The following is a 26572-nucleotide window of genomic DNA, read 5'->3' on the forward strand; positions in this document are numbered from 1 at the left end:
ATTCTATAAGCAAAGCTATGCATCCTAACTCAGGCTATTCTTGGCTCTGGTACTACTCTACTGCTGCTGTCATTAGCTACTAGTGCTGTTGTATGCCCCTGGCTGTTCTAAGAATTTTACATATACAGACACATTACATCCTCATAAAACCTCTATGAGGTAGGCATTACCATCTTTTATAGACAAGGAAAGAAACTGAGACCATAGAGAGGTTAGGCTGAGATAGGCAAAGGAGAAGTCTCTTCAGACTGGATTATTTACCAGCCCTTACATCTGTGGCCTGGAGAGTAAATTGACACACTTGGTCCCTGGCCAAATATCTCATATGTAGTCATTGTTGATGGTCTTCCTCTCTGTGCCACACTGTGGGAGGTTTTACTCCTCTTTGGCAGCTGCAAAGAAAGAGAGAACAACTCGTTTTCAACTCAAGGTTATTATGAGCAATATAATCCTATTTCAACTCATAAGGGCTGCCTTTCAGTCTAAGTGGCCTTCTTTGCAGGGATGACGATAGGTAACAGAGCCAAATCAAGGCAGATCTGTTAACATTGATTCATTTACCCTGACCAGATACAGGTCAGAGGGAGAAAAAAATGGATTCTCAAAAATATATACTGTACTTCAATTTATGTATTTATTTAAAACTGGAAAAAAATCCATTTTTATTTCCATTTTAAATTCAAGCCAGATTTTCACAGTAACTCTTGGGAGAAGCTTTTCCCAATCCTCAAGACTCTAATAATGTGGCTGCATTCATACCTAAAAAAGCCTTAGACATTATATTAGCACCTCATTATACCTGCTTGGGTGACCCAGGGTACCTTATGTGGTACCTGTGCATCCATCCTGGAGCATATAAGCCTGGTGCCCATTTGTTTTCTTCCAAGTGTGCAAACCATGTTATATTATGAAAACCTTTACTGTCCTTTTTATCTTATTGATACCAGTGAATGTTAAAGTGCCTGTTTCATTCGATTGCCTTGCAATTTTGTTTCCATTACTTGGTGCAAGTCTATTTTTATTTAAACTGTTAAGTCTGCTATTTCTAAAAATACTGTTTGAACTTCAATGTACCTGAATATTTTATTGTCAGTTACTTTTCTTCCACTCTCCAACCATGATCACTTTATGAACTTTATAGACAGAAAGAGGGATCTTCTAATCCCAGTTTTTGATCATTTGGCTATTCATAGGATTTTTTTCTGGGATATTTGCTGATTGTAATTCTTTTGTCAGAATCAACACCCATAAGAATACCACAGCTTTCAAAATGTACTGTTTCTTCTTTCTCCACCCTTTCTCCTACAACCTTTCTTTCTCGGGGTACAGTGTGTCACCTCCTATATAAAAAATCCTACATAAAAATGTGGGCTTAATGAGGACACTGTTGGTACAACTGGTTGAAACCCAACTTGAATTCCCTGTTTGTCTCATTTTAGGGCTGGAAGAAGAATAGGGGTCGAGCTAGGCTTAGGGAGACTTGTTCAACATCCTTGTTCTCTATGGCTTTCATATGTGCTTCTCTTGACTATCAATTTCATGCTTGCAGATTAGCTTTTAACAGCACCTTGAGAGAGAGGTTGGGTTTCCAGCAATGCAAGACTCATATACTTAGAAACACACTGGAAAGAACTTTTTTTTCTCCCCTGTTCTAGCTAAAAAAAATTCCAGGGAAGGACTCTGATTGGCTTGTGCCAATTCTAGGCCAATTCCTGGGTGAATTATTTTGCCCAGGGAGCAGAGTGCTATGATTGACCTTGTTTAGGTCTGGTGTCCACCTTTTGACCATTGGCTGAGGCCCATGGTTATAGGGTCACGTAAGAAGATGGCAACTCCCTTTCCAGTCAAATGGTTTAGTTTTCCTAAAAGAGAATGAGGGCTCCTAATTCCAGGAGAAGCAAGAGGTTTTAGAAAGACAAAGTAATAGATGTCTGATATTGATGATTGGATACAGGGTGGCCACTTATTAAAAAGGCTTTAGAACAATTCAGATAAAAGGTATCAGGATATGAACTAAGTATGTGAAAGAGTAGAGATGGAGAGGTGATTTGACACTCGAAACATTTAGGTAGCATTCATGGAGTTCTAAGCAAACTATTAAAAAACAAATTAACTATGCAAACACCAGCCAAATAAAATAAGCCATCTGCTTTGTTTGACCCTTTTGAACATGTTTGCTGTGGGGCATGCAATTTTACTTTTTCTTTTGCTACTTCATTTACATAGTTATTGTCATTTGTTCAGTCACCTGAACATTTTCTGTCTAGAACAAAGTAAAGGATTATGGTTATTGACACTTCGTCATTTCAAGCTGTTAAACACAGAACAGGTTTCTTAAATGCCTCTCTGTCCTGCCTCTGCACATAACCAACTGAATATAAAAAAAGCAGTATCCTTGACTCAGGTCTGACTGTTCTTGGCACAATGTCAGTGCTGCTTGGACTATAATTTTATTGGTTTATTTGTGAATAGAATTATTCTGTTCAAATGTTACATCCCACAAGTCATAGTTTAATATGATTATAGATTTAGAATAGATATAGATTGTACATTTCTCTTTGTGTTAGTTAATGCATAGAGCTAAATACTACTTTCATATTTAGATCAGGATTCTTTTTTTTTTTTTAGATCAGGATTCTTATGTAATCATGTAAAATATTTTCTTTATTATAATAAATAAGACCTCTTTTAGGCATCCTTGAGATCAAATCTCATAAGTACTAAGAATTTATTTGCCTTTTAAAATATGTTGACATTTGGACTGATGGTGCAGAAGCAACAGTGGGTAAAACTGCTGGTGTCTTAGAACAAAGCAGGATACTGGCAGCAGAGTGTACTAGTAGTGTGTTTTTAACCATCTTGCATTTGCAGAAAAAAAGCCACTTTCACTTAAGAGTGTCCTTGATGAAACAATAACAATTATTAATTTTATTAATTTTTTACCCTCAAGTCAAAATATTTTTAATATTCTGTGTGAAGAAGTGGGAAGTATACATGAAGCACTTTTGATACATACTGAAATATAATGCTATCTTTAGGAAAAGCACATGTACAGTTGTTTGAGTTGTGAGCTGAACTAAATGCCTTTTTCATAGAATACCATTTTTACTTGAAAGAATGACTCACAAACTATGGTCATTCAGATATGGATGTTTGGCTGGCATTTTCTTTAAAATAAGCCTATCATTTAAAAGAAAGGACAACTGACAGTAGTTGTTGCCCAAGAAAAAAATCCAAAAGAAGATAAAATTACAAATAAAAATTAGAGTTAGGAACTTGGAAAACTGTATGCACCACCTTGAACTCAACAGCTTTCCAATACTTAGATTATTCTGATGAAGTTGGTGGTATTTAACAAATGGGATTTTTTTTTTCTTTTGATGTGGTATAATAGAGAGTCAGCATTTGGAAGATCTGCATAACTCAGTGAACTAATATTTTCCAAATGATCAATGTGTATGATGTTATAAAATCATGCATGGATAAAAGATTTATACAAGGGCTTCCCTGGTGGCGTAGTGGTTGAGAGTCTGCCTGCCGATGCGGGGGACGTGGGTTCGTGCCCCAGTCTGGGAGGATCCCACATGCCGTGGAGCGGCTGGGCCCATGAGCCATGGCCGCTGAGCCTGCGCGTCCGGAGCCTGTGTTCCGCAACGGGAGAGGCAACAACAGTGAGAGGGCCGCGTACCGCAAAAAAAAAAAAAAAAAAAAAAAAAGATTTATACAAAGTACAAGATTGACCAGTGGATTTTAATGCAACAGGGTTAAAAAAAAGGTCGTTGGTAGAAGTTTGAAATTATATGTTGCAGTGAGCTTTTAAGAAACTACCACTTGTCAAGTGAAGAAGAATATATACAATTATATTAAAGGCTATTAAAATACTACACCATTTTCCAACTAAATATACTTTAAGCAAACAACACATAACAGCAGGTTGAAAGTTGAATGCAGCTGCTTTTCATTAAATTAGACATTAGAGATTTTAAAAAATGTAAAACAATATCTCTCTTCTCACTGATTTTTTTATTGTTTTGGAAAATAGTCATTTTTCTCATAAAAATTGTATTTATGTTAAAATGTAAATTTTTTGGTTATATTTAAGTTAATATTTTAAAATTTGCTGTTTAATACAACAAATATTTATCAATATAACCTATTTACATAAAAGTGTTTTAGAGTCTTTAATAATTTCTAAGAGCTAAGGGGTCCATGAGACCAAAATGTTTTGGGAACTTCTGGCCTATAGGGTAAAATTCAAACCTCCGTCTGTGGTCCAGAAGTCCTTCTATCAGTGGCTTCTACCACCTCTCCTATGATCTCTTCTGTCTCATTTCCCCTCATCAAAAGAACCATGTTGTTTTACCTCTCTGTACCTTTGCTCAGTGCTCTTTTTGCCGTGAATATCCGTTTTCTTTTAGCTCTCTGTCTAAAGTATTGTCTCCCAATGCCTCTTGGGACATTTATCTGTGTAATACTGTTTGCCATAAATTCTACTTTATTTGAAATTAATATAATCATTACAACTTTCTTATACTTATTGTTTGCATGGTATATATTTTTCCATCCATTTACTTTCAGCCTACCTGTGTCTTCATATTTAAACTTGCTTTCTTATAAATATCATATAATTGGATCTTGTTTTATTAATCCATCTAAAATCTCGGCCTTTACTGATCTCATTTATGAGGGCTCCAGCCTCATGACTTGAGCACCTTCCAAAGGCCCCACCTCCTAATACCATCATATTGGGCTACATATGAAGTTGGTTGGCACACAAAAATTTAAATCATAGCAAGGGGGAAAAGGAGGCAAGCCTTTAACCTGCTACGATTGCAGGTAAATGAAGATTAAATTCTAAGTAAGAGAGATTGTGGTGGGGTAACTGAGACTGAGGGCATAAAGGTAACTGTTCAAAATACTTCAGGGCTTCAGAAGACACTGAGGAAAGACTTAGAAGGTGGACTGATGGTGAGGGTGAGAGGAAAAATGGACCAAGTAGAAAGGAATAAATATATGGAAAAAGATATGAAAAAAGATTGCATATTGGAGGAGGGTGAGTCTATCCAGAGCTGGAATTGAAGCTTACACCAAGGAACCAACCTTTTTCTTTCCTTTTTAAAAGGCTACCTATATCATGAATATAATCACCTATATGTTTTTCTAATCAATTGCCTTTATTTTTTTTACATTTACCTTGAATTCATTAGGATTAATGTTTGTATGTGCCATGAGGCCAGTATGAACTTTTTCTCTCAAACTGTTAAACCAAAAAATTAAAATTTTTTTTCCCTTCTCTAATTTTAATTACTCCTTTACAATTTTCTGGTATTTTCTAATTGTGCTCTGAAGAGCTTTAGAGTTTCTCAGACTTGGATCAGTCAGAGAGCTGTGACTTTTTTCCTTTGGTTATTTCTTTTATTAACTTTGTAATTCAGTGAACAATATTTGTTAACTACATGCTAGACACTTTGCTAGTGTCACTGGAGATAAAATGAGTCCTAAAATGAGCACGGCCCTTGCCTCAGGGGGTTATATTGTCTAGTGAGTTTTACATATCAGGCTTTCATATACACATTCCTGTTTTTCTATTGAAACTTGCAGAAAGACAGTGAGATTTGGAGACCCACTAATTTTGTAACGTTGAGCAAGTTATTTGTCTTCTCCAAATCTTCATATATTCTCACCTTATGGTGGGATGGTAGCCCCTGTTTTAGTGTATTGCTTTAAGGATTAAGTGGAATAACTTCATATGAAAGGGCTCAGCCCCCAATAATTAATTTACTTTCTTCTTTCCTAACTTTTGTCTATACTTTTCCTATTGATAAAAGACCTGGAATTTTGGTTAACATTCCTGTGTCCTATGCCATCTGAGTGTTTGGTACAGATTACTAATAGGTTATGTAACTTCTCTTTCCTAACACTCTGTTGATATGACTTTCTTTAATATCATCATACCATCTTGCTTAAGCCAAAGGATTTATCTTAGTTCCAAGGTGCTTAATCTCCTTTAATTCTTAACTATCCCTGTATTCTAAGAATTTCCTCCTCCTTTTGATACTACTGTAATATTTTCCTTCTTTATTCTTTTGCAAGTATTCTTTTACATGTCCCCAAACTTTAGATATTTTCTCAAAACTCATTCCTCCCTTTTTTTGCTTTTGCCCTTCTTTTTGTCAAACAAGTAGTCATCTATTCTCATCACTTCAGCTCTAACCTCTCTGTAGCCTCATTGTATCTGTCTGTCTATTGGAATACAACCCCATATTACCAATGTAGTGTAGGGAGTTTATTCATTCATTCCTTGATGATTTTTATTGCCGTTGGATATACTGTCTTCTCAAATGCTGATTAGCGTTCTGCTCTAAAATTCTGTTTCTATGTCCAGAATCATTCACTTTTTTCTTAATTTGGTTTCTTAGCTTGTTTTCTTCTTAAAAGTGCTATCATTCTTCTAGTTACTTAGACTCAAAACCTTTATTCCTTCATGTTCCCACTCTATGTTCACTTGAGTCTTGTTACTTTAGTCTTGTTACTTTTTGTTTGGAAATATCTTATATTCATTACTTCTTTATTTCTCTACTACTGCCATCCAAGTCTAGTCAGCACAGTAGATGACTTCAACGGCCTTTGCTATTCTTTCTATCCCTTATTCTTTTCTTCAGACCAGCTTGCCCATTATTATTACATTAGTAGTCTTCCTAAAATACTGTATTTATCCTGTATTCTCCTGTTCAACATTTTCAGTGATCCATTTCTTTTGGCAGTGTTTCTTTTTTTTTTTTTTTTTTTTTGGCAGTGTTTCTTTTGAAGGAAAAATTTTCTCATGAATTCCCAGTGTTGACATAAAATATCTTAATTATAATGTAACTTAAATATACAACTAAATATAAATGCTTGCACATAAAATTGTATAACTAAAACAGTTTACAAATTCATTACAAACAAAACTATAAAATGGATAAAATTTAAGTTAACATTAATGTGACAAAAGATGTTTGCTGGTAATCAGTAAGCTCAACGTGAATATGGTACTAAGTGCTCTGAGTTTGACACAGACCTATTCTACTCTTTTATTTTTTTAGTTAATTAATTAGGTTGCACTGGGTCTTAGTTGCAGCAGGTGGGCTCCTTAGTTGCGGCATGCAAACTCTTAGTTGCAGCATGCATGTGGGATCTAGTTCCCTGACCAGGGATCGAACCCGGGCCCCCTGCATTGGGAGCTTGAAGTCTTAACCACTGCACCACCGGGCCTATTCTACTCTTGAAACTTCTGAGAAACCTTTGTTTCTACAGCATGTTATGGTATCATTTGGCCTTCACTTGGTACAAACATATCATTTAAGAAATAGATCTGTCCTTGTCTTTTTTTTTTTTTTTCATCCCTCAGCCAGCTACAATTAAAATAGCCTATTTGGCAGCAGTAAGATAGTAAATAAAAATGCACATTCGGGCACTGATACTACTTGTTTTTTTGGGGTTATTAGGTGAACATCAAGATGATCCAGAATATGGAGTGTGTGTGTGTGTGTGTGTGTGTGTGTGTGTGTGTGTGTGTGTGTGTATGAGATAGAGATAGAGAGAGAGAGAGAGAGAGAGAGAGAGAATTTTAGTTCACTTGAAAAAAAGAAACTTAGGAGATTTTTATAGAGACTAATGGAATCTAAAAAATCAGTTCTAGACCTCCAGAGTCTACAAACACCATTATAAATGTTGCTATTCGTGGGATAAAGACCAAATTCCTCATGTTGATATCTAAGGCCTTTATCAATTTGGATTAAATCTCTTTTCCTTTTTTATCTTTTTCTTTTTTGACTTCTTACTATTCTGTACACATATTCACATTTTTCCCAGAATTATGCCTTGTCTCTTTTTATACCTCTGTCCCTATATAATGCCATCTACCTATAGCCTTTAAGGGCCAGTTCATGTTCTCATATCCCCTTGAAGCTTCTGTTCCCCTCTTCAGTTATAATTTGATATTTCTCCTTCTTTGAACGGCTCCTGTGAACTCCTTCTGTATCTGGTACTTGAACATTTCATTTTTTTTGGTAATATTACTTTAATTGTTTGATTTTCATATTCTTTACATCACTAGCCCTCAGGGTCCTTACAGGCAATAGTAACTTAAAAGTTTTTTGCTTAATCTTCAAGATCATTGTTGGTATTCCTGAAGCACTTTACTAAGTGAATCAAATGGGATTACAGTATTAGGGGTTTAGTTTCCCTCAGAAATATGTGATTCCTTCCTATAGAATGTAAGCAAAGTAATTTGATATAGAAAATTTGCATTTCTCTGAAACTAAAATGCCTTAGAAATTTTATATTTTTTGCCCTCATTTGTTCTGTATTTTCAGGACTGCTGGGAAAGATTCTGATGGCTATCCGAGATGCAGGTTTTGAAATTTCAGCTATGCAGATGGTAGGTAGTTTGCAATGGGTCATAACTTACTGAGGAAATGTGTTTTTTTTTTGAAGTATGCTTGAAAATTTTTTACACTGAATTTTCTCTGTGTACTTGTGAACTCAATGCATTAAAAATAAAAAGATATATTTGTTGAACTTGATAACCTTATAGTAAAAAAATATTTTGGAACTGACTTTACCTATATAATCTCTCACTAAGAGAACTAATATTCTAATGGTACATCTAATTTAAGCTTATAAAGCAGGTTTATGTAATTCCTGGAACTTTAGTTGCAAAATAAATGCAGACTGAAACAATACATTTAGTTCCTCCAAACAAAATATAGAATTAAGCTAAGTAGTTATAATGAATTTTCTGTTGTCTGGATTTGTGACTAAGAAGAGAATCAATTCAGATTTTTCCCAGGACCTTTGCTGGTTTCTGGGGTTTCCCTCAGGATCTTCTTTGGAGTTAGCACATTTCAGCCCCTCTCTCGGCAGTCATACCACTGGATCTCCGGAGCCCACAATCATTCAAAATTGCCCTGCTGGCACATTTTTAGGAAACCCTTCACTGAAGAAACAATATTAATTTCTAGAGTCCTTCTATATCTTTGTGCTATACTTATCAGTGCATTTGATGATAAATTGGGCACAAATTATTATAGGAATCAAATAATTTACATTTTACAATTGTTTTTTGTTTTTGTTTCATTTTTCCTCTTTTTTTTGCATTAATGGGGATTTTTTTAATGATTCCATTTTATTTCCACTATCGATTTATTACTTATACCTCTAAAAATTTTTTTAGTGTTGTTTTAGGGTTTAAAATCATCTTTAATTAGTCTGTCTTTACATTTTACAATTTTTGAAGGCCAGAAAGTTTGCATTATTATGACAGTGAAATGCCAGTTTTGGAAAGAATTTTCTTACCAATATAATTTATTTGCTCTTTTTCTGAAAAGGAACTGCTTTTGATTTCTATGAAGTCTTAGGATCACCCAAGATCAGAGGTCAGGACACTAACTGAGGTTCTGCCTATTTTGTATCCCAGATTGGTGGGAACGTTAATAAGCTGAGAAAAGATCAGAAATATCAGCTAGTTTACAGAGTTATCAGGCACAACTTGGAGACTGATGAGGAAGTTAGTAATTGAAGAATCTTAGCCAGGACTATAATGAAATTGTTAGCCAAAATGTTCTCAAAGTATTAGCTTGGTGATGTAGTCGCAGGGTTATAGGACCTAAGCCTCCTTAAGTAGTAATCCTTGTGGAAATTTTAGAATTAATCATTGATCTAACTCTAGGCCTACAACCTAGAATAGTGATTGTCCATAGTAGGTGCTCAGTGAAAAAAAATAATTAAAAAAAAAGAATCAATTGAACTTATGGGGGAGGCATGGTAGTTTAGTGGCAATCGTGTTGTGATTTTTGGAATCAGAAAGCTCTATTTCTGAATCACGTGTCTTCTGCTTTCTAGGTATGTGAACTTGGCCAGATTTTAAGCATTCTTATCTTCAGTTTTCTCAGCTAGGCAATGAGAATATTATTTGCCTCAATGGATTATTTCATGGAATAAATGAAATAACCCTACACAATACTTTGTAGAATTTCCAGTACAAGTTACTAAGTATTTAATAAATTATATTTTCTGTTATTATTTCATGGTGTTAGTAATATAAGAATTTGTATGAATATCAAATAATATACTGAAATCAAACAAAATTCCCTCCCTGTAATAGTTATGTTGCCTATGAAAATAAATCTTCCTAGTTTGAACTGTTGTCTTGGTAGACAGAAACTTCTTAGTGATCTTCAATCCTGGCAACAATAAAGAAGCAAAGTGGGGAGGAAAACAAAATTGGGAAGTCTGAGGCTATTTTTTAAAAATTTAAGGTTCTGGTTCTTGAGATGGTAGAACTTAATGAAATTTTATTTCTGAGTTTGAATCCAGCCTGGATAAGAATGACTCATGTAGGTTTACCTTATTAGCATATTCTGACAATTCTTTTTGAAGAGGAGTAGGATTTCCAGATGAATGGTGTCAGTGCTTTATTATGAGCCAGACTAGGGATTTTTCTGAATGCTTGGGAGGAAAAGGGTATTATTTCCAGCCCCCTCTGCAAAATTTGAAGAACTTTTCTTTTAAAAATTTTTTTTTAATTTATTTATTCATTTATTTTTACATCTTTATTGGAGTATAATTGCTTTACAATGTTGTGTTAGTTTCTGCTGTACAACAAAGCAAATCAGCTATATGTATAAATATATCCCCATATCCCCTCCCTCCCACCCTCCCTATCCCACCCCTCTAGGTCGTCACAAAGCATCGAGCTGATCTCCCTGTGCTTCTTATTTGTGCCACTAATCTATCGATAAACAACATTACATTGTATAGATACATACGTCGTTTCTGTACCAGGAATGAGGTTTTATTCAGCGAGGTAGAGTGTAGTGGTTGAGAGTATGGTCAGTGAGATCAAACTGCTTAAGATGGAATGCCAAGTACTGAAGGCTACATAACCCCTCTGAGTCTTCACCTCATCTGTAAATGGGGGCTATTAACATTACTTACCTTGTAGGGTGATTTTTATGATTAACTGAGATGATGTACCTACAGGACCTAGAACAATGCTTGATATATTTAAGTACTCAAATGTTATAAATAATTTTTTATTTTTAATAAACAATAATTTGTTATTGATGATCTGAACTTTAACACTTTAACACTTTTTCTTCAAAGATTGTTTAATTTGTTCAAGGTTTACATTTTAAAGGAAATATATCCAAGAGATCATAAATGTTGAGTGCAAAGTGTGGCTCATTCTGTTGTGTTGGTTGGCTTATGTTTTTTTTTTTTTTAAATATAGTTCAACATGGATCGAGTTAATGTTGAAGAGTTTTATGAAATTTATAAAGGAGTCGTGTCTGAGTATAACGTAAGTATCAAAATAAATGTAAAGCATTGGTACTGAAGACAACTTGTGTATCTCAAATCTTGTAGATCTCAGTATAATTTATAATCATGAAAGTATTGCTTGAAGTATTCATGATTCTGCCAATTGCCAACTGATCATACCAGTGACTGAGGCATTTTTTATCCCTCAGAGCCACTGGGTCAGTTTTAAAAATATGATGCTACTTCATTTATGAAACAAAAATATACAGGAATCAAAAAAACACTTTGCTGAGATATTGACACATTTTGATATTATCTATGAACATTATAAAATTCTCAGGGTGGAAGACTGTCCAAAATGCTTTAAAAAGTTGAGAGCAAATAGTTCTTAATGTAACTTCATAGCGGTAGTTAGTGTCTACTTAATGCTACAAATGCAGATAGAATCATCTGACAATGCGATAGAGACTGAAGAAATGGTTAGACTTAAAGGGAGTTGTTTAGAGGGCAGTGAAATTCATTCTTGAAAACAAGACTATATTCAGATAAACTGAATGTTGTTTCTTAAAATAATACATGATAGATATTTAATCAAAGTTAGTTTCTTTCGCCTTTTATCAAATTAGATACGTTTGTGCTGGTGGCCTGCCTCATCCCCCACATTATTTTATAGAGAATTTTGGCTTTTTTTTTTTGCATAAAGTTCACTATTCCTGACAATGAAACTAGATTCCCTTCTCCTCACTTCTCTATGCCCTTTCCTTTCAACCTACTTTAAGAAATGACCTGAGCCTTTGTCTTATTTAGCCCTACATAGTAAAGACCAATAATGAGATATTATATTTTGCATTCAGCATACTGGTAGTGATCCACCCTTCTTTAGAGGAACCAGTGTTCTTTTGCTGTAGGTTATCGAACTTTAATCTTGTTAGCTTCCTGATTTTAGAGTTATGCTCTTTCTTTTCTTAAATGGAAGAAATTTTAAAATGTGTTCTTATTTTTTTATTAATTTATTTTTAAATTTTTAAAATTTTCATTTTATATTGGAGTATAGTTGATTTACAATGTGGTGTCAGTTTCAGGTATACAGCAAAGTGATTCAGTTATACATACACATATATCTATTCTTGTCCAGATTCTTTTTCCATTCAGGTTATTACAGAATATTGAGTAGAGTTCCCTGAGCTATAAAATAAGTCCTTGTTGGTTATCTATTTTATATATTGTAGTGTGTGTATATGTTAATCCCAAATTCCTAATTTATCTCTCTCCCCACCCCCGTTTCCCTTTCGGTAACAGTAATTGTGTTTTCTAAATCTGTGAGTCTGTTTCTGTTTTGTAAGGAAGTTCATTTGTATCATTTTTTTAGATTCCACATATAAGTGATATCATACGATGTTTGTCTTTTTCTGTCTGACTATGCTACAATTTTTGATGACAATTTGTATGCTTTCAATTAAATTTATTACCTCATCTCAAATTCTTAGGGCTTATGAATTTAGCTATTACCTATTATTTTTATTTTTTTAACATCTCTGTTGGAGTATAATTGCTTTACAATGGTGTGTTAGTTTCTGCTGTATAACAAAGTGAATCAGCTATACGTATACATATATCCCCATATCACCTCCCTCTTGAGTCTCCCTCCCACCCTCCCTAGCCAACGACTCTAGGTGGACACAAAGCCCAAGCTGATCTCCCTGTGCTATGCGGCTGCTTTCCACTAGCTATCTATTTTACATTTGGTAGTGTATCTATGTCCATGCCACTTTCTAACTTCGTCCCAGCTTACACTTCCCCCTCCCTGTGTCTTCAAGTCCATTCTCTACATCTGTGTCTTTATTCCTGTCCTGCCCCTAGGTTCTTCAGAACCTTTTTTTTTTTTTAGATTGTATATATATGTGTTATCATATGGTATTTGTTTTTCTCTTTCTGACTGACTTAACTCTATATGACAGTCTCTAGGTCCATCCACCTCACTACAAATAACTCAATTTCGTTTCTTTTTATGGCTGAGTAATACTCCATTGCATATATGTGCCACATCTTCTTTATCCATTCATCTGTCAATGGACACTTAGGTTGCTTCCATGTCCTGGCTATTGTAAATAGAGCTGCAGTGAACACTGTGGTACATGACTCTTTTTAAATTATGGTTTTCTCAGGGTATATGCCCAGTAGTGGGATTGCTGGGTCATATGGTAGTTCTATTTTTAGGTTTTTAAGAACTATACTGTTCTCCATAGTGGCTGTATCAATTTACATTCCCACCAACAGTGCAAGAGAGTTCACTTTTCTCCACATCCTCTCCAGCATTTATTGTTGTAAATTTTTTGATGATGGCCATTCTGACTGGTGTGAGGTAATAGCTCACTGTAGTTTTGATTTGCATTTCTTTAATGATTAGTGATGTTGAGCATCCTTTCATGTGTTTGTTGGCAGTCTGTATATCTTCTGCCCATTTTTGGAATGGGTTGTTTGTTTTTTTGATGTTGAGCTGCATGAGCTGCTTGTAAATTTTGGAGACTAATCCTTTGTCAGTTGCTTCATTTGCAAATATTTTCTCCCATTCTGAGGGTTGTCTTTTTGTCTTGTTTATGATGTCCTTTGCTGTGCAAAAGCTTATAGGGTTCATTAGGTCCCATTTGTTTATTTTTGTTTTTATTTCCATTTCTCTAGGGGGTAGGTCAAAAAGAATCTTGCTGTGATTTATGTCAAAGAGTGTTCTGCCTATGTTTTCCTCTAAGAGTTTTACAGTATCTGGCCTTACATTTAGGGCTTTAAGCCATTTTGAGTTTATTTTTGTGTATGGTGTTAGGGAGTGTTCTAATTTCATTCTTTTACATGTAGCTGTCCAGTTTTCCCAGCACCAATTATTGGAGAGGCTGTCTTTTCTCCATTGTATATTCTTGCCTCCTTTATCAAAAATAAGTGACCATATGTGTGTGGGTTTATCTCTGGGCTTTCTATCCTGTTCCATTGATCTATCTTTCTGTCTTTGTGCCAGTACCATACTTTCTTGATTAGTGTAGCTTTGTAGTATAGTCTGAAGTCAGGGAGCCTGATTCCTCCAGCTCTGCTTTTCTTTCTCAAAATTGCTTTGTCTATTCAGGGTCTTTTGTGTTTCCATACAAATTGTGAAATTTTTTGTTATAGTTCTGTGAAAGATGCCATTGGTAGTTTGATAGGAATTGCGATTGAATCTGTAGATTGCTTTGGGTAGTATAGTCATTTTCACAATGTTGATTCTTCCAATCCAAGAACATGCTATATCTCTGCATCTGTTGGTATCATCTTTAATTTCTTTCATCAGTGTCTTATAGTTTTCTGCATACAGATCTTCTGTCTTCTTAGGTAGGTTTATTCCTAGATATTTTATTCTTTTTGTTGTAGTGGTAAATGGGAATGTTTCCTTATTTCTCTTTCAGATTTTTCATCATTAGTGTATAGGAATGCCAGAGATTTCTGTGCATTAATTTTGTATCCTGCTACTTTACCAGATTCATTGATTAGCTCTAGTAGTTTTCTGGTAGCATCTTTAGGATTCTCTATGTATAGTATCATGTCATCTGCAAACAGTAACAGTTTTACTTCTTCTTTTCCGATTTGGATTCCTTTTACTTATTTTTCTTCTCTGATTGCTGTGGCTAAAACTTCCAAAACTATGTAGAATAATAGTGGTGAGAGTGGGCAACCTTGTTGTTCCTGATCTTAGTGGAAATGGTTTCAGTTTTTCACCATTGAGAATGATGTTGGCTGTGGGTTTGTCATATATGGCCTTTAGTATGTTGAGGTAGGTTCCCTCTATGCCTACTTTTTGGAGAGTTTTTATCATAAATGGGTTGAATTTTGTCAAAAGCTTTTTCTGCGTCTATTGAGATGATCATATGGTTTTTCTCCTTCAATTTGTTAATACAGTTTGTCACATTGATTGATTTGCATATATTGAAGAATCCTTGCTTTCCTGGGGTAAACCCCACTTGATCATGGTGTATGATCCTTTCAATATGCTGTTGGTTTCTGTTTGCTAGTATTTTGTTGAGGATTTTTGCATGTGTGTTCATTAGTGATATTGGCCTGTAGTTTTTTTGTTTGTGACATCTTTGTCTGATTTTCGTATCAGGGTGATGGTGGCCTTATAGAATGAGTTTGGGGGTGTTCCTCCCTCTGTTATATTTTGGAAGAGTTTGAGAAGGATAGGTGTTAGCTCTTGTGTAAATGTTAGAATTCGCTTGTGAAGCCATCTGGTCCTGGGCTTTTGTTTGTTGGAAGATTTTTAATTTCAATTTCAGTGCTTGAGATTGGTCTGTTTATATTTTCTGTTTCTTCTTGGTTCAGTCTTGGAAGGTTGTACTTTTCTAAGAATTTGTCCATTTCTTCCAGGTTTTCCATTTTATTGGTATATAGTTGTTTTCAGTAATCTCTCATGATCCTTTGTATTTCTGCAGTGTCAGTTGTTAGTTCTCTTTTTTCATTTCTAATTCTATTGATTTCAGTCTTCTCCCTTTTTTCTTGATGAGTCTTGCTAATGGTTTATCAATTTTGTTTATCTTCTCAAAGAACCAGTTTTACGTTTTATTGATCCTTGCTATTGTTTCCTTCATTTCTTTTTCATTTATTTCTGGTCTGATCTTTATCAGTTCTTTCCTTCTGCTAGCTTTGGGTTTTTTTTGTTCTTCTTTCTCTAATTGCTTAAGGTGTAAAGTTAGGTTGTTTATTTGAGGTTTTTCTTTTTCCTCGAGGTAGGATTGTGTTGCTATAAACTTCCCTCTTAGAACTGCTTTTGCTGCTTCACATAGGTTTTGGGTCATCGTGTTTTCATTGTCATATTTTTCTAGATGTTTTTTGATTTCCTCTTTGATTTCTTCAGTGATCTCTTGGTTATTTAATAGCGTATTGTTTAGCCTCCATCTGTTTGTATTCTTTACATATTTTTTCCTGTAATTGATATCTACTTTCATAGTGTTGTGGTTAGAAAAGATACTTGATACGATTTCAATTTTCTTAAATTTACCAAGTCTTGATGTGTGACCCAAGATACGATCTATCCTGGAGAACATTCCATGAGCACTTGAGAAGAAAGTGTATTCTGTTGTTTTTGGATGGAATGTTCTATAAATATCAATTAAGTCCATCTTGTTTAATGTGTCTTTTAAAGCTTGTGTTTCCTTATTTATTTTCATCTTGGATGATCTGTCCATGGTGAAAGTGGGGTGTTAAAGTCCTCTACTATTATTTTGTTATTGTTGATTTCCCCTTTTATGGCTGTTAGCATTTGCCCTATATATTGAGGTGCTCCTATATTGGGTGTATAAATAGTTACAATTGTTATATCTTCTTCTTAGATTGATCCCTTGATCATTATGTAGTGTCCTTCTTTGTCTCTTGTAATGTTCTTTATTTTAAAGTCTATTTTGTCTGTTATGAGAATTGCTACTCCAGCTTTCTTTTGATTACCATTTGAATGGAATATCTTTTTCCATCCCCTCACTTTCAGTCTGTATGTGTCCCTAGGTCTGAAGTGGGTCTCTTGTAGACAGCCTAGATACAGGTTTTGTTTTTGTATGCTTTCAGCTTTCTGTGTCTTTTGGTTGGAGTATTTAGTCCGTTGACATTTAAGGTAATTATCGATATGTATGTTCCTATTACCGTTTTCTTAATTGTTTTGGGTTTGTTATTGTAGGTCTTTTCCTTCTCTTGTGTTTCCTGCCTATAGAAGTTCCTTTAGCATTGGTTGTAAAGCTGGTTTGGTGGTGCTGAATTCTCTTAACTTTTGCTTGTCTGTAAAGGTTTTAATTTCCCCATTGAATCTGAATGTGGTCCTTGCTGGGTAGAGTAATCTTTTTTTTTTAACATCTTTTTTGGAGTATAATTGCTTTACAATGGTGTGTTAGTTTCTGCTTTATAACCAAGTGAATCAGCCATACATATACATATATCCCCATATCTCCTCACTGTTGCATCTCCCTCCCTCCTGGGTAGAGTTATCTTGGTTGTAGGTTTGTCCCTTTCATCACTTTAAATATGTCCTGCCACACCCATCTGGCTTCCAGAGTTTCTGCTGAAAGATTAGCTGTTAACCTTATGGGGATTTCCTTGTATGTTATTTGTTGCTTTTCTCTTGCTGCTTTTAATATTTTTCCTTTGTATCTAATTTTTGATAGCTTTATAAATATGTGTCTTGGTGTGTTTCTCCTTGGATTTATCTTGTATGGGACTCTCTGTGCTTCCTGGACTTGATTGACTACTTCCTTTCCCATATTAGGGAATTTTTCAACTATAATCTATTCAAATATTCTCTCAGTCCTTTTTCTCTTCTTCTTCTGGGACCCCTATAATTTGAATTTTGGGGCATTTAATGTTGTCCCAGAGGTCTCTGAGAATGTCCTCAATTCTTTTCATTCTTTTTTCTTTATTCTGCTCTGTGGTAGTTATTTCCACTATTTTATCTTCCAGGTCACTTATCCATTTTCTGCCTCAGTTATTCTGCTTTTGATTCCTTGTAGAGAATTTTTAATTTCATTTATTTCGTTGTTCATCCTTGTTTGCTGTTTAGTTCTTCTAGGTCCTTGTTTAACGTTTCTTGTATTTTCTCCATTCTATTTCCATGATTTTTATCATCTTAACTATAATTACTCTGAATTCTTTTTCTGGTAGACTGCCTATTTCATCTTCATTTGTTTGGTCTGGTGGGTTTTTACCTTACTCCTTCATCTGCTATGTGTTTCTCTATCTTCTCATTTTGTTTATCTTACTGTGTTTGGGGTCTCCTTTTTGCAGGCTGCAGGTTTGTAGTTCCCGTTGTTTTTGGTGTCTGCCCCTAGTGGCTAATGTTTGTTCAGTGAGTTGTGTAGGCTTACTCGTGCAGGGGACTGCTGCCTGTGTTCTGGTGGATGAGGCTGGATCTTGCCTTTCTGATGGGAGGGACCACATCTGGTGGTGTGGTTTGGGGTGTCTATGAGCTTATTATGATTTTAGGCAGCCTATCTGCTAATGTGTGGGGTTGTGTTCCTGTCTTGCTAGTTGTTTGGCATGGGCATCCTGGTCGTAGAGTGGAGCTGGTAATTGAGTGGAGCTGGGTCTTAGTGTTGAAACAGAGATCTCTGCGAGAGCTCTCGCCGATTGATATTATGTGGAGCTGGGAGGTCCTTGGGGGACCAGTGTCCTGAAGTCAGCCTCCCACCTCAGAGGCTCAGGCCTGACACCCAACCAGAGCACCAAGACCCTGTCAACCAGATGTCTCAGAAGAAAAGGGAGGAAAAATAAAAGAAAGAAAAACTAAATAAATAAAATAAAATAATTAAAATATATTATTAAAATACAAATATTAAAATGTTATAAAAATCCAAAAGAAAGAAGAGAGCAACCAAACCAATAACCTAATCCACCAATGATAACAAGCGCTAAAAACTATACTAAAACAAGAAAGAACAAGAAAAAAACGGACAGAATCCTAGGACAAATGGTAAAAGCAAACCTATACGGACAAAATCACACAAGAAGCATACACACACACACTCCGAAAAAGAGAAGAAGGGAGGGAAAAAAAGAAAAAATATATATATAATAGGAAGAGAGCAACCAAATCAATAAACAAATCTACCAGTGATAATAAGCTCTAAGTACTAAACTACGATAAACATAAAACCAGAAACAAATTGATGCAGAAAGCAACCCCCAAGTCTACAGTTATTCTCAAAGTCTACTGCCGCAGTTTTGGGATGATCCATTGCCTATTCAGGTATTCCAGAGGCGCAGGGTACATCAAGTTGATTGCGGAGATTTAATCTGTTGCTCTTGAGGCTGCTGGGAGAGATTTCCCTTTCTCTTCTTTGTTTGCACAGCTCCTGGGGTTCAGCTTTGGATTTGGCCCCGCCTCTGCGTGTAGGTCGCCCTCTGGCATCTGTTTTTCGCCCAGACAGGATGGGGTTAAAGGAGTGGCTGATTAGGGGGTTCTGGCTCACTCAGGCCGGGGGCAGGGACGGGTACAGAATGCAGGGCGAGCCTGCAGCGGAGGAGGCTGGCATGACGTTTCACCAGCCTGAGGTGCACCATGTGTTTTCCCGGGAAAGCTGTCCCTGGATCACAGGTCCCTGGCAGTGGGGGGCTGCACAGGCTCCCAGGAGGGGAGGTGTGGATAGTGACCTGTGCTCGCACACAGGCTTCTTGGTGGCGGCAGCAGCAGCCTTAGCGTTTCATGCCCGTCTCTGCTGTCTGTGCTGATAGCCGTGGTTCGCAGCCTTCTCTGGAGCTCATTTAGGCAGTGATCTGAATCCCCTCTCCTCGTGCACCCCGAAACATTTGTCTCTTGCCTCTTAAGCAGTTCCAGACTTTTTCTGGACTCCCTCCCTGCTAGCTGTGGTGAACACACTCCCTGCAGGCTGTGTTCACGCAGCCAACCCCAGTCCTCGCCCTGGAATCTGACCTCTGAAGCTGGAGCCTCATCTCTCAGCCTCCAGCCCCACCAGCAGGTGAGCAGACAAGCCTCTCAGGCTGTTGAATGCTGGTTGGCACCGATCCTCTGTGTGGGAATCTCTCTGCTTCACCCTCTGCACCCCTGTTGCTGTGCCGTCCTTTGTGGCTCCGAAGCTTCTCCCCAGCTCACCCCCTATCTCCACCAGTGAAGGGGCTTCCTAGTGTGTGGAAACTTTTCCTCCTTCACAGCTCCCTCCCAGGGGTGCAGGTCCTGTCCCTATTCTTTTGTCTCTGCTTTTTCTTTTGCCCTACCCAGGTGCGAGTTTCTTGCCTTTTGGGAAATCTGAGGTCTTCTGCCAGTGTTCAGAGTTGCTCTGTAGGAGTTGTTCCATGTGGAGATTTTTTTTTTGAAGTATTTTGCAGGGAGGATGGTGATCTCCACATCTTACTCCTCCGCCATCTTGAAGGTCCCCTCCACCGTTCTTATCTTAACATCATTTATTCAGCCAGTGACAGATGTTTTCCATTTCTTAAATCTTCCCTTTTTACATTTTCCTTCTTTTGTGTGTTTGATTGGCTTTTTAAAAAATATGGTTAGAAGAAACTACCTTTATTAATGCACATTATATTATAGTTTTATTGTACATAAGATGAACAGACTCGTGGAGGCATATCTTACAGTAGCCTTGATCCTGAGTTACATTCTCATACAACATCAGGTAGTATTGAATTTGGTAGCAAGTAGTAGTTGAGGACATTAATGTTTTATGTACATATCTGAGGTAGGCCATATTTCCCTTTGGTAAAAAACTTTTTTTTTTTAAAAAAAGCCTCATCTTTTTCTTTTATTTTTTATTGAGGTAACATTGGTTTATAACATTATATGTTGCATGTGTACAACATTATATTTCTGTGCTATACTGTGCTTTGAAAATACCATACCATACATTTACTCTTAGAATTTTTTGATCTTGGGATTCTGGAGATAAAGATAAAAACATCACTGAGTGTATTTGTCATTTCCCCTGAGAAATCAGGAATTTGAATGGCAATAGCAATATTATACTTTAATGTCAGGACAGCCCAGAATGATTGATATTGATGTACTTCGGTTTAATCTTCTCAGTAAGCTATTGTCTATAATTACTATTTAAATCTTGTAATATTAGTAAAAGAACCTACTTAGGAGAAGGAACAGAGGGACTGTTTGGAAGGGGAAAAACTACCTTATTTCAGAGTAATTATTAGTCTTGTGAGTAATTTTTAGTAATGGTTATGATTTTTATTCAGCTTAAAATGGCTTATTCCGCTGAAAACAAGTATTTCAGATTATTGGTTTGTAGCAGTATCTTAATGGGAGAATGCACTATATATATATATGAACCAGAATATATCAATATCCAGGTATCTTTGAGATGTTACTGCATTTATATGATATAAAATTTTATTTATGCTAAGAAATGTTGTTTCCTTGAACATTTTCCCCAAAGGGAAAGAGTGTTTTCATCCCAGTAATATTTTATTGAAGTAAATATATTCTTATGAATGGTATATAGCCTCTGATTCTTTTAAAGTTCTTTTCCCATTTCATGATTCTGACTATTTCATTCAAAGGAAGTTGTATGATGGTCTGTATTCGTATACTAGAAATGCATATGATTGTGATATCTTACATTGGGTAGTTTGGGATAGCAAGAATCAGATAGCAAATCCTGGGTCTCATTTGCTATTGTGGTTGTTGTATTTCCTCTTGGGTCTCTTATTTTTCATGACAGTTAATATTTAGGACTCAAGTTTTAAGTTCAAGGAAGAGGTAAGTTTTTAAATGCTGATACTGGATGTCTCTTAATTTTATGAGATTTATTTAATTCTATAAAGTAGGCCATGTAAAAATAATCTTAAGAGGCAACATAGTCTAAAGAAACAAAAACAGGTGATCTGATTCTTACTCTGACTTTTAGTACAGCACTTCACCCTCTTTGTCTTCAGATTCTTACTTATAAAAGAAATAAGATATATAAGGTCATATTAGTGGTTTCATCCATTTTATTGTTTTGAACTTAAAGATGTAAGGGTGTGAAATGTAGAATATGTAGTGTGAAATAGTACAGCATCACTGACACTGTTGTACCAGATATTTTTAAATAATTCTACTCTAGTTCTAGGTTTTCCCATGTTACTTGCTTGAAACTGTAAAGTTTTCCTGTTTCCCAAAATTCATTGCAACAGCTTACAGCTTCCTGACCTCAGTTTCCTTTGTTGTTGTTTTTTTTTGGCTACGGAGTCAGATGCAAAGTTCAAATCCCAAACACACCCACCAGCTGTGTGACCATGGAAGTTATTTACCTTCTTTAAGCCTTAGTTTACCCATATATAAAATAGAAACAACACTATTACTTTATGAAGTTATTGTGATTAAATGAAATAAACCATGTAAAGCAGTCTCACATACTGAGACTATTGCTTTAGTAAATATTAGCTATTTTTATTATTACTACTATTATTGTTATTACTGTAGCTGAGAATCTTTATAGTAGATTCTGTGTTGATCATTTACAGTTAAATTTGCTGTTTCAGCATTTACAGTCATTAAAAGGTAATAATTCCTATCTTATAGAGTTATCATGATCCAGTTATTTACCACACATGTATTGAGTATCTCCTGTGGGCCGTACAATGTGTTGGCTACTAGGGAGACAGAAATGAACAAAAAAAGCACACTACCTGCATTCATGGAGCTTATGTCCTGGTGAGGAGAGAGATTAAATCAGACATCCCACTGCAACTGCTTAAGGATGGTAGTCAAAGGGCTATTAAGGAAGGAAACAAGTGCTTTTTTGTTCGACAGTGTTTTGCTTAAGTAAAAACCTAGGTGACTTGAGAATTCTGTTAATTCTTTTAATTAATTAATTCTCTTAATCTGTTAACAGAATTCTCAAGTCCATTTTTTAAGGAACACTTTTTGCTATTGATGGAGTCCTTTTTTCAACATTTTTCTTTGCATTTTGTGCAGCCCTCTATGTTTATCGTTTTACTGGTATTTGTTGTTAATACTGAAAGAGAGACAGGTGAAAGAAAGGTGGACAAAAGTTACACTTCTGTTTTTGGATAACATGCTCATGTCTTCTTCTACCCCTACTGACAACTTGGCTCTTGACATTTATGTGTAGGCAGTACTTCAATTTCATTAGACAGAAAAGCCTACTCAACATAATTATCCATAAAAATCAATTTCATATGACCTTTGTGAAATAGTAAAGTGACTTCAGGGGCATACATCTAGGGATTCTAATGAGTAGGGTTCTGTGTACCATATTAATTATGAAGTCCTCTCCCTCCTTTAACTTCTGGCACTTCTAGTAGGCATGATGACTGAGTTTGGATTAATATTTAAATATTCTGTAATAAATTGCCTTTATTTTACTTTGGCATTATGTATCATAAACCTTCAAAAGTCATTAAAATGGTTTACATGGCCCTCCATGATCTGGCCTCGTCTCTTAACTGCTTTCCTCTGGTCTCACTCAGATCCTGATACCATGGCTCCTTTACTGATCTTCATATACCCCAACTGTACTTTTTCCTCCAGGCTTTATATGTATTTTCACTTCTGCCTGAAGTGTTCCATTCATTGAATGTTTCAGACACTGTGAGAGGCACTTTTCTTTGACCATGTTTTTCATTAAACCACTTCACATATAGAGTTAAGAACCCTAAAAGAGTATACTTCCATTTCTTCTCTCCTATTCTACATGCTGTTTTCATACATTTTACATCTATATATGTTATAAACTCTGCAATACATTTTTATATTTTTGCTTTAAATAATCAATTACATTTTTTTCTTTTTTAGTTGCTGTGAAATATGTTTTGTATTTACCCACATGTTTACCATTGTTTTGTATAGATCCATATTTTTGTCTGGCATTATTTTTCTTCTGTCTGAAGTACTTCCTTTAACATTTTCTGTGGTATGTGGCTGGTGGTGGTGAATTCTCTCAGATTTTGTTTGTCTGAAAAAGTCTTTTTTTAATTGAAAGATCAGTGATTTACAATATTATATTAGTTTCAGGTGTACAACACAGTGATTCAATATTTTTATAGATTATATTCCATTTAAAGTTATTAAAATTAATGGCTATATTTCCCTGACAGTATATCCTTGTTGCTTATTTTTTTTTTTTTTTTACATCTTTATTGGGGTATAATTGCTTTACAATGGTGTGTTAGTTTCTGCTTTATAACAAAGTGAATCAGTCATACATAAACATATGTTCCCATATGTCTTCCCTGTTGCGTCTCCCTCCCACCCTCCCCATCCCACCCCTCCAGGCTGTCACAAAGCACCGAGCCAATATCCCTGTGCCATGCAGCTGCTTCCCACTAGCTATCTACCTTACTGCGTTTGTTAGTGTGTATATGCCCATGACTCTCTCTCGCCCTGTCACAGCTCACCCTTCCCCCTCCCCATAACCTCAAGTCCGTTCTCTGAGAGGTCTGCGTCTTTATTCCTGCTTTACCCCTAGGTTTTTCATGACATTTTTTTTTCTTAAATTCCATATATATGTGTTAGCATACGGTATTTGTCTCTCTCTTTCTGACTTACTTCAATCTGTATGACAGACTCTAGGTCTATCCACCTCATTACAAATAGCTCAATTTCGTCTCTTTTTATGGCTGAGTAATATTCCATTGTATATATGTGCCACATCTTCTTTATCCATTCATCCGATGACGGGCATTTAGGTTGTTTCCATCTCCGGGTTATTGTAAATAGAGCTGCAATGAACATTTTGGTACATGTCTCTTTTTGAATTATGGTTTTCTCAGGGTATATGCCCAGTAGTGGGATTGCTGGGTCATATGGTAGTTCTATTTGTAGCTTTTTAAGGAACCTCCATACTGTTCTCCACAGTGGCTGTATCAATTTACATTCCCACCAACAGTGTAAGAGGGTTCCCTTTTCTCCACACCCTCTCCAGCATTTATTGTTTCTAGATTTTTTGATGATGGCCATTCTGACTGGTGTGAGATGATATCTCATTGTAGTTTTGATTTGCATTTCTCTAATGATAAGTGATGTTGAGCATTCTTTCATGTGTTTGTTGGCAGTCTGTATATCTTCTTTGGAGAAATGTCTATTTAGGTCTTCTGCCCATTTTTGGATTGGGTTGTTTGTTTTCTTGTTATTGAGCTGCATGAGCTGCTTGTAAATTTTGGAGATTAATCCTTTGTCGGTTGCTTCATTTGCAAATATTTTCTCCCATTCTGAGGGTTGTCTTTTGGTCTTGTTTATGGTTTCCTTTGCTGTGCAAAAGCTTTGAAGTTTCATTAGGTCCCATTTGTTTATTTTTGTTTTTATTCCCATTACTCTAGGAGGTGGGTCAGAAAGGATCTTGCTTTGATTTATGTCATAGAGTGTTCTGCCTATGTTTTCCTCTAAGAGTTTGATAGTTTCTGGCCTTACATTTAGGTCTTGAATCCATTTTGAGCTTATTTTTGTGTATGGTGTTAGGGAGTGATCTAATCTCATACTTTTACATGTACCTGTCCAGTTTTCCCAGCACCACTTATTGAAGAGGCTGTCCTTTCTCCATTGTACATTCCTGCCACCTTTATCAAAGATAAGGTGTCCATATGTGCATGGGTTTATCTCTGGGCTTTCTATCCTGTTCCATTGATCTATCTTTCTGTTTTTGTGCCAGTACCATACCATCTTGATGACTGTAGCTTTGTAGTATAGTCTGAAGTCAGGGAGCCTGATTCCTCCAGTTCCTTCTTTCGTTCTCAAGATTGCTTTGGCTATTCGGGGTCTTTTGTGTTTCCATACAAATTGTGAAATTTTTTGTTCTAGTTCTGTGAAAAATGCCAGTGGTAGTTTGATAGGAATTGCATTGAATCTATAGATTGCTTTGGGTAGTAGAGTCATTTTCACAATGTTGATTCTTCCAATCCAAGAACATGGTATATCTCTCCATCTATTTATATCATCTTTAATTTCTTTCATCAGTGTCTTATAATTTTCTGCATACAGGTCTTTTGTCTCCTTAGGTAGGTTTATTCCTAGATATTTTATTCTTTTTGTTGCAATGGTAAATGGGAGTGTTTTCTTGATTTCACTTTCAGATTTTTCATCATTAGTATATAGGAATGCCAGAGATTTCTGTGCATTAATTTTGTATCCTGCCACTTTACCAAATTCATTGATTAGCTCTAGTAGTTTTCTGGTAGCATCTTTAGGGTTCTCTATGTATAGGATCATGTCATCTGCAAACAGTGACAGCTTTACTTCTTCTTTTCCGATTTGGATTCCTTTTATTTCCTTTTCTTCTCTGATTGCTGTGGCTAAAACTTCCAAAACAATGTTGAATAAGAGTGGTGAGAGTGGGCAACCTTGTCTTGTTCCTGATCTTAGTGGAAATGCTTTCAGTTTTTCACCATTGAGGATGATGTTTGCTGTGGGCTTGTCATATATGGCCTTTATTATGTTGAGGAAAGTTCCCTCTATGCCTACTTTCTGCAGGGTTTTTATCATAAATGGGTGTTGAATTTTGTCAAAAGCTTTCTCTGCATCTATTGAGATGATCATATGGTTTTTCTCCTTCAGTTTGTTAATATGGTTTATCACATTGATAGATTTGCGTATATTGAAGAATCCTTGCATTCCTGGAATAAACCCCACTTGATCATGGTGTATGATCCTTTTAATGTGCTGTTGGATTCTGTTTGCTAGTATTTTGTTGAGGATTTTTGCATCTATGTTCATCAGTGATATTGGCCTGTAGTTTTCTTTCTTTGTGACATCCTTGTCTGGTTTTGGTATCAAGGTGATGGTGGCCTCGTAGAAGGAGTTAGG

General features: G+C 35.9%; 1 protein-coding gene across 6 annotated transcripts in view; it reads left to right on the top strand.

Moving 5' to 3' along the window:
- Positions 1 to 26572, top strand: part of NME7 (NME/NM23 family member 7) — a 320071-nt gene that overhangs the window by 139645 nt on the left and 153854 nt on the right. For all 6 annotated transcript variants that reach the window (XM_060133600.1, XM_060133643.1, XM_060133661.1 and 3 more), the window contains 2 exons: positions 8355 to 8419; positions 11273 to 11341. In XM_060133600.1, the coding sequence (XP_059989583.1) occupies positions 8355 to 8419; positions 11273 to 11341 (134 nt within the window). The remainder of the gene's footprint in view (positions 1 to 8354; positions 8420 to 11272; positions 11342 to 26572) is intronic.

Source organism: Lagenorhynchus albirostris, chromosome 2 (genome assembly GCF_949774975.1).
Source record: "Lagenorhynchus albirostris chromosome 2, mLagAlb1.1, whole genome shotgun sequence".
NCBI classification, from domain to species: domain Eukaryota; kingdom Metazoa; phylum Chordata; class Mammalia; order Artiodactyla; family Delphinidae; genus Lagenorhynchus; species Lagenorhynchus albirostris.